Genomic DNA, 8,912 nt, shown 5'->3' with positions numbered 1-8,912 from the left:
GAGACTGAGGCAGGAGGATTTTGAGTTCAAAGCCAGTCTCAACAATTTAGCAAGGCCCTAAGCAACTCAGTGAGACCCTGTGTCTCTAAATAAAATATAAAATATGCTATACTTCAGTTTGTTAGTGAGTATAGAGTATCTTATACAGATATATTGTACTTCCTTATAGTTCCCTGTTGATGTCCATTAGTCATTTTGGTTTTGTTCAGTTAAAAAAAAAAAAAAATGCTATAGCGGGTGTGAGGGATGCTGCATGCCTTATAATCCCAGTGACTTGGAGGCTGAGGCAGGAGGATCGCAAATTTCAGTCCAGCCTCAGCAATTTAGCAAGACTTGTCTCAATAAAAAGGACTGGGGATGTAGCTCAGTGGTAAAGCAAAAAAAACAAACAGTAACAATGACAAAAAATACTGTAGTTACCATCCTTTTTTTTTTTCTACAAAATTGTTTTTTGCATGTATACAATCAGTGTGAAAATTCCTGAGAATGGAATTGTCAGATTAAAGGGAGAATAATTAATATTTTGTTACTGTCAAATTACCTCACACAAAAATTTGAATAAATTGTACCTTCTTACAGCTTGGTTTTGTGATGTCTACTTTTTCATATTTGGCTTAAGTATTTTAACCTTTTTTTAACCTTCATCGGGCTAATAATTAGACAGAAGTATCTCATTACTTTATTTTTTAGGTATAGTTTCTTAAATGTATCTGCCATTTGGGTTTTTTCTGGGTTCCTCTATGTTTTTCTCACGTCTCTTTTTCTGATAAATGATTTGTACATTTTTCATCTTTTTTTTTTTTTTTAATTTTTTCTGTGTTTAGTCTGTTAGGGCTCTATAACAAACTACCATAGATTGGGTAGCTTATAAGCAACTAAAATTCAATTCTTACATCAGGACACCAGCACATTCAGTATGTGAGAACCCACTCATAGAGGGCAGTCTTTTCTCTGTAACTCACATACCTTTATGGGCAAAAAAAATCTCTTTGGCCTCTTTTATAGATCATTAATAACATTCATGAGAGCTCTGCCCCTGTAATTTAGTCACTTCCCAAAGACCTTACCTCCAAACCTTAAGGGTTAGGATTTCTTTTTTTTTTTTTTTTTTAAGAGAGTGAGAGAGGATAGAGAGAGAATTTTTTTTTAATATTTATTTTTTATTTCTCGGCGGACACAACATCTTTGTTGGTATGTGGTGCTGAGGATCGAACCCGGGCCACACGCATGCCAGGCTAGCGCGCTACCGCTTGAGCCACATCCCAACATACCAATTTTTATTTATTTATTTATTTGAGAATTTTAATATTTATTATTTAGTTATCGGCGGGTACAGCATCTTTGTTTGTATGTGGTGCTGAGGATCGAACCCGGGCCGCCCGCATGCCAGGCTAGTGCGCTACCGCTTGAGCCACATCCCCAGCCCAACATACCAATTTTTAGAGAGGACACAAACATTTGAACTGTAATGTCCTGTTTGTTTGCCACAGAAAAGCTTCACTTTGTTTTGTTTTGGTACTGGGGATTGAACTTGGGGGTACTTTACCACTGAGCTATACCTCCAGCCCTTTAAAAATTTTTTTATTTTAAAAGAGGGTCCCTCTAAATTACCCAAGTTTGCTTCAAATTTGCAGTCGCCCTGCCTCAGCCTCCCAAGTAGCCATAGAAAACAGCAAATTTTATATTTTGTATTATGTTTGTTCATCCTTTAATATATTTGGGTTTTATGTTCTGATCAGGCAGGCATTTCCACATTATAAATATATCAGCCCATATTCTTCGAGCATGTTTGTGTTATTTTAAATTTTTTATTATGGAGAAATGCACATAAAGGATAAAAATTACCATCTTAGCCATTTTTAAGTGTATAGTTCAGTGTACAGTGTATTCAGTCCAGCACATTGTTACGTAGACAATTTCTAAAGTTCTTCATCTTGGAAAACTGAAACTCTATACCTGTTAAACAACTGTTCCCCATTCCCTATTTCCCTTGTCTCTGAAACCACATTGTATTTTCTGTCCTTATGAATTTGAATTTATTTGTTCTATGTACCTCATTAAATAGAATCATACACTATTAGTATTGTTGATTATCTTTTTTCATTTAGCATATTGTCCTCAGGATTCATCCATGTTATTTATGGTATATTTCAGAATTTTCTTCCTTTTTAGGGCTAAATAATATCTTTTTGTGTGTGGTGTGTGTGAGATGTTTTGTTTATCTATTCATCCATCAGTGGACACTTGGGTTGCTTCCACCTCTTGGCTATTACAGATTGTACTGCTGTAAATATGGGTGTATAAATATCTCTTCAGTGGTCTGCTTTTCTGTTCTTTTGAGAATATATCCAGTATATCTGGATAATGTGGTAATTATATTTTTAAATTTTTGAGGAACCGCCGTACTATTCCATAGTGGCTACACTATTTAACATTCCTGCCCACAATGCATAGGCTTTCCTTCTCCACTAACATCCTTACCAACAATTGTTATTATCAATATGTTTTTTTGTTTTGTTTTGATTTGGGTTTTGGTGTTTTTGTTGTTGTTATTGGGTTTTTCTGGTGTGTGTATGTTCTGGGGATTGAGTTCAGAATTCATATACGTTAAGCATGCCCTCTGCCAATAGGGTACATCCCTAACTACTTTCTGTTTTTGATCATAGCCAGCATGAATGGTGTGATTTGGTATCTTATTGTGGGTTTCGCATTGCTTTTTTTTTTAATATTTATTTTTTAGTTGTAGTTGGACACAATACCTTCATTTTATTTATTTTTATGTGGTGCTGAGGATTGAACCCAGTGCTTTGCACATGCTACCCGAGCATTCTACCGCTGAGCCACAACCCCAGCCCTCACGTTGATTTTTTTAACTTTATTTTGTTGAAAGAGTGATATAATTTTCTTCTTGTTTCATTATTCACCAGTTACTAGTCATTTGTTCCAGAAGCATTTGATAAAAAATTAATTTTTCCCCCTTGGTACTGGCTGTTGAACCCAGGGATGCCTTACCACTGAACCACATCCTAGACCTATTAATTTTCTGTTTTGAGACACAATCTCAAAAATGCTGCCTCAGCCTCCCAAGTCACAGTAATTATAGGAGTGTACCACCATGTCCCACAGAAAAATTATTTTTCTTACCTTAAAATATTATCATTATACTCTAAATTCCTCTGTATATTTATATCTTGTGGGCTATTAATATATTTCTCTAATCTTATATTAGTTTACCAGATTATTTTAATTCTTAAGTGTTGTGACATAAATATATTGTGTCCTAGATTTTTATATTTTTGTTGCTTTTTTCTTTTGGACTCTAAAGTTATTTTTAAGTAGTTTTTATGTTTTTCCCCCTTTTTTAAAATTTGCAAGTGACTGAAACTTTGCTAACATGATTTTATTAACATTTACTTGTAATTTGACTGTTTTTTGAGACATCTAGTGTGGTCTTTGGAGAATTTACTGAGATTCTCTTTGTTGTGTAAAAATACTGTTAAGTTTTAAGGGTACTTGAAAAGCAGACAAAGTCTAAGTGTAGATTTAATTATATGCCAGAGAATAGATGAGTTTTGTTATATCAGTGTTTTTCAAACTAGGATCATAAATAATTTGTCATAAAATTAATTTCTTGGGTTTTGACTCAATATATATATATATATATATATATATATGATCGTTAGTGGAGAGAAAATCATCAGAGTGTATTAACTATACCAAGATTTTCTGGAATCTTTCAGTTTTATCTAACAATCTGTATTTAGGATCATAATCTAAAATATGTCTTTTACAGTGAGTCTGAGTCAAAAGTATTTGAAAACACTGTTCTGCATCTTAAAATATGTTTGTGCCCTTTTCTTTCTTATTTTAAAATTTTTATTAGTTATTGATGGACCTTTATTTTTTTATGTATTTATATGTGGTGCTGAGAATTGAACCAAAAGCCTCACACATGCTAGGCAAGCGCTCTTCCATTGAGCCACAACCCCAAACCCCTGTGCCCTTTTCTTTATTAAGAGCTTACATTAAAGCCTCATTTGTCTTTGCCTTATATTCTCAAGTGAATATGCATTTCTTTATTAATATATGGTTGTGATACAACAGTTTTATTATAGATATAATAGCTATTGTTAAAAAAAAGCATCCCTTGAAGGTTTAATGTTTTTGCATTGGTCCAATTAATAGCATGACTGTCTTTTTTTTCTTTTCTTTTAAAAAGTTATCTTTAATTTTTTTTTTTTTTAATGCAATGCTAAGGATCTAACTCAGGGCTTCACACAGGATGATAGGCAAACACTACCAGTTACTTAGATCTCCAGCTCATTGCTCTTTTTTCAAACTTAAACCTGAAATGTTTCTTCTTTCACATTTCATCTTAGAATGATATGCGTAAGAGATTGCTCTTAGAGCTTTCATTAGAGAGTTTAACTTTTATAAAATGCTATACAGTTATTTCCCTATTTACTATGGCCTTCAAATTAAGACTGACCAGATTTTACAATCTGTTGTTTTTATAGTCTGTTTGTCCTTTTAAAAAGACAAATTTATGATGTGTTTTAGTTGGCATTCAAAGGAACTGCCTTCTAAATAAGTTGTCATGTTAGTGGACTGAACAGTTTACAGCAATACATGATTAGAATATTAAAAATGGCAAATTTTTAAAAGACTGTCTCACCAGGTATAAAGGTTCATGTATTTTTATTCTACTTTGGGAGATGGCCTTTGCCTTATGGATTATCGAATTGATTTGAACTGTCTCTGTAAATTCATAATTTCCCAATGGTAATTTGTTTTTTGTTTTTTTGTTTTGAGTCTTTATCTCCCTCAAAAATAAATCAGTAGTAGACTTGAATGCTTATTTTGTTTCATTGTGTGCTTTTGAGAATGAGTGACAAGGATTTTGGAAAAGATTGTCTTCTCAAGCATACAACTAATGGGACATTTGCATATACTAATGAAAATATCTATTTTTTTTTAACAAAATAGCCATTTTAATTATTTTTATGTGGAAGAACAGGCTGTTTTCCCTCTTTACCATTTCACATTTTGCTTATTCCTCTTTCTTGGCACAAATTATGTTTCATTGTTATTTGTATACCTGGTTTGGGTTTAGTATCAATGAATATCTACAGTAAATTTACAAAGGTTTTGAAAATACTCCTCTATTTCCTGTCAGTATAACTGCGTGAGGCATGATTTTTTTCATAAACTAAATGAAGTTCTCAATGTTATTTGCAAATATGATTCAGCCTCATATTGACTGCTACAGTTTTGTGGCAATCATGGGTTGGAGGCTGTGTTTTTAAGTGTAACAATTTAGACTTCCCAAACTTGAAATTCACATTTATTACTTTCTCCAGTATGTCTTTGGGCAAGTTGCTTTTTCACTCATTGTTAACTGCAAAATGGGATACATTGTAGGACTGGGATTGTGGCTCAGTAGCAGAGCGCTTACCCTGCATGTTTGAGGCACTGGGTTTGATCCTCAGCACCACATAAAAATAAATAAATAAAATAAAGATATTGTGTCCATCTACAACTAAAAAATATATTTTTAAAAAATATGGGATACATTGTGTGTCCCTCAGTGTTATTTCAGGATTAAATGTTTGTTAAAAGTGAGGATTTGGGCTGGAGCTGGAGCTCAGTGGTAAAGCACTTGCCTCGTACATGTGAGGTACTGGGTTCAATCCTCAGTCCAACATAAAAATAAATATATAAAAAGATATTGTGTCCATTTACAATTAAAAAAAAAGTGAGGATTTAATGATGACCTAGAAAGTAGTTAATGGCAACTATTTAGTTTTTACCTTTGAGCTAAAGATCATCTGGCCATTATTTTTTATAATTAATTCATTGGACCAAGGCAATAGTTTTACTTTATTATGAATTCTTTTTTAAGTCTGATCTCTTTCTACTATAAGATATAGGGGAAAATAGTGGTTTCATTGGGAGAAGGGTGATTAATTTTGTAACTTTCCCGTTGGAGAGAGATCTTTGTATAATTATTTACATATCTAAGACAGTAATAACAACCACAGATAGGTAACTTAAATAACAGAAATTTATTTTCTCACAGTTCCAGAGACAAAGACTTCCATTATCAACTTTTTGGCAGGTTTGATTTCTTCTGGGGCTTTTCTCCTTCATTTGTAAGGTGGTTTCTTTCTATGCAGTTCTCACATGGCCTTTCCTTCTTTGGCATCCTTGGTGTATCTCACTAGGCACACTGGACTAAGAGCCTACCCTAACTAACTCATATATATATATATATTATATATATATTTATTTATTTATTTTAAGAGAGAGAGAGAGAGAGAGGAAATTTTTTTTAATATTTATTTTTTTAGTTTTCGGCGGACACAACATCTTTGTTTGTGGTGCTGAGAATCGAACCCAGGCCGCATGCATGCCAGGGAGCATGCTACCACTTGAGTCACATCCCCAGCCCCACTAACTCATTTTAATCCAATCATTTCTTTGAAGGCCTGTCTCCAGATACAGTGAAATGGAGTAGGGCCCACCCTCATGGCCTTATTCAACTTAATAAGGCTTTGTTTCAAAATAGACTTTGAAGGTACTGGTGACTGGGACTCTATGTATGCGGGGGTGGAGAGAGTGCATATTTTAACCCTTAACACCAATGTATGCATGAGAGCTAATGTTTTGGGGATGTTGGTTAGTAGCAAGACTAAACTAAATGCTTTATATACATCATTTAATATGCAAATTTTTTCTGATTGTTTGCACATGTATTTTACAGATGAGGAAACTAAGGCATAGAGAGATTAGGGATTGGAATTCAGGTCTTTCCAACTCTGCTCTCCATTCTCTATCAGTTGTGAACTGAGTACTAAGAAATAAAAGCAGAGAGATAAAAGGTTTAGAATATAAAACAAACCTGTGTCTGTTTTACAGTTTGCATTAAGGTCTTTCTCACAAACTATCTGTGAAACAAAATCATTTAGTACCAGCCCTAGTTGACTAATTTTTTTTAACTAAATGTAGGAATTTTTGGTTTTATAAAGGAAATAATGCATAGAATTAGAGATTTCTAGCACATGATCATAGTTATCAAAAGCAAATTTGAGTTATTCAAAATGTCTTTCTCCTCTTTTTCTTTTGCAGAAGATTCTAGTGTTCCAGAAACTCCAGATAATGAAAGGAAAGCAAGTATATCGCATTTCAAGAATCAAAGAGGAATACAGTACATTGATTTGTCTTCTGATAGTGAAGATGTTGTTTCCCCAAATTGCTCCAGTACCGTTCAAGAGAAAAAATTCAACAAAGACACAGTGATTATAGTGTAAGTTGCCTGATAGATCCATTGTATGTGCAAATGTAAGAGATTTTTTAAAGAAAAGATAATTAATTTGAAATATTTTGGTGGATTCTTGCCTTCCCCCCCCCCTTTTTTTTTGACCTTTCTCCACTATATCTTTGTTATTTTCCCCAAACTTACAGATACTGAGTGGTATAGTATATGTTTTTGATTTCTGGGAAATGATCCTTTCAGTAAAAGATTTAGCAAGACCTAACTTGATACTTTTAACTTTCTATGGATAGGGAAATTATTTTAATGAGTACTATTGCTTTACGAATTTTTCTTTTGTTTTGTGGTGCTGGGGGTGGAACCCAGGTCCTTGCTCACTGTACCACTGAAGTACATTTCCAGCCTTATGGTTTGTTCTTCAATCTGTGGATTTGGATTTTAACATTTATTGTGTGCATTCTCTGAGCTAGTTACTATTTTGTGGTTAAGAATACAGTAATGAACAAACCAGCCCCAAATCCCTTCCCTCTTAAAGTTTATATTATACTTAGAAAGATAAATAAAACAGTATGTCAAAAAATAAGTATGAATAACAAAAGGGAAATGTGAAGTTCATGGTTTTTAAAGAGCATGGTTGGAAGGCTTAATTGAGAAGCCAGTGCTGAGATAAAGATGTGAAGGGGTTACAAAAGTAAGTTATACAGATGGGGGAAAAGAATATTCCAGGTAATTAGGGTGTTCACAGTGATCCTGAGGTGGAATTTTGCCTGATGTTTTTGAGGATAGTTGAAGGCAAATCATGTGGTGAAGGGCCTACGTCCACAAGGGATGTGGTAGAAAGGGTTTTTAATCATGTTAGGCCCATAAGTTCTTTGGGTTTTATTCTGAATGATATGGGAAGTCCACAGAGTATCAATCAAAAGGAGTAAAACATTCTGATTTAGATATTTTAAGGGTCTTTTTGGCTATAGGGGAGAAATAGTAAAAGTGAGTGTAAATATGTCTGTAGTGCCCAGTTTAAAAAAAAAAAAAAATTGAGACCAAGGTGAGTCTCATTCCTATGGAAGCGAAAAGAAGTGATTTGATTCTGGACATACTTTGAAGATAGAACAAAGGATTTGTTTATGAATTTCACTTGGATTTTGAGAGAAGGGAGTTGAGTATGACTAACACTTTTGGCCTGGTCTACTACTAGTGTAGAGTTATAATTTACTGAGATAAGGAAGGTTGTGTCTCTTGTGGGTGGAGGAACATGCTGTGAATGAGAAGACTTTTAGACATCTAAGTGGAAATGTAACTGGGTAACTGAGTTTGTGACATTTGAGATCTGGGGAGAGAGATAGGTTACAGATTGAAATTTAGGAATCTAGGGCTGGGGATGTGGCTCAAGCGGTAGCGTGCTCGCCTGGCAAGCATGCCACCCCGGTTGGATCCTCAGCACCACATACAAACAAAGATGTTGTGTCCACCAAAAACTAAAAAATAAATATTAAAAAAAAAAATTCTCTCTTTCTTCTCTCTCTCTTTTTAAAAAAAGAAAAAGAAATTTAGGAATCCACAATATTGATTGATTTTTAAAACCCTGTGGTTTTAGAGATCATTACTGGACACTAGTAGAGGTAAGAATAGATTTCTTGGT

At 33.9% G+C, this 8,912-nt stretch overlaps 1 protein-coding gene across 8 annotated transcripts in view; it reads left to right on the top strand.

The window, feature by feature from the left end:
* Positions 1 to 8,912, top strand: part of Smarcad1 (SNF2 related chromatin remodeling ATPase with DExD box 1) — an 81,137-nt gene that overhangs the window by 14,442 nt on the left and 57,783 nt on the right. For all 8 annotated transcript variants that reach the window (XM_078021913.1, XM_078021912.1, XM_078021908.1 and 5 more), the window contains one exon: positions 7,129 to 7,306. In XM_078021913.1, the coding sequence (XP_077878039.1) occupies positions 7,129 to 7,306 (178 nt within the window). The remainder of the gene's footprint in view (positions 1 to 7,128; positions 7,307 to 8,912) is intronic.

The sequence above is a fragment of the Ictidomys tridecemlineatus genome, chromosome 9 (genome assembly GCF_052094955.1).
Source record: "Ictidomys tridecemlineatus isolate mIctTri1 chromosome 9, mIctTri1.hap1, whole genome shotgun sequence".
Lineage (NCBI taxonomy): Eukaryota > Metazoa > Chordata > Mammalia > Rodentia > Sciuridae > Ictidomys > Ictidomys tridecemlineatus.
The sequence above is the reverse complement of the archived record's forward strand: the minus strand, read 5'-3'. Positions and strand labels throughout refer to the sequence as shown.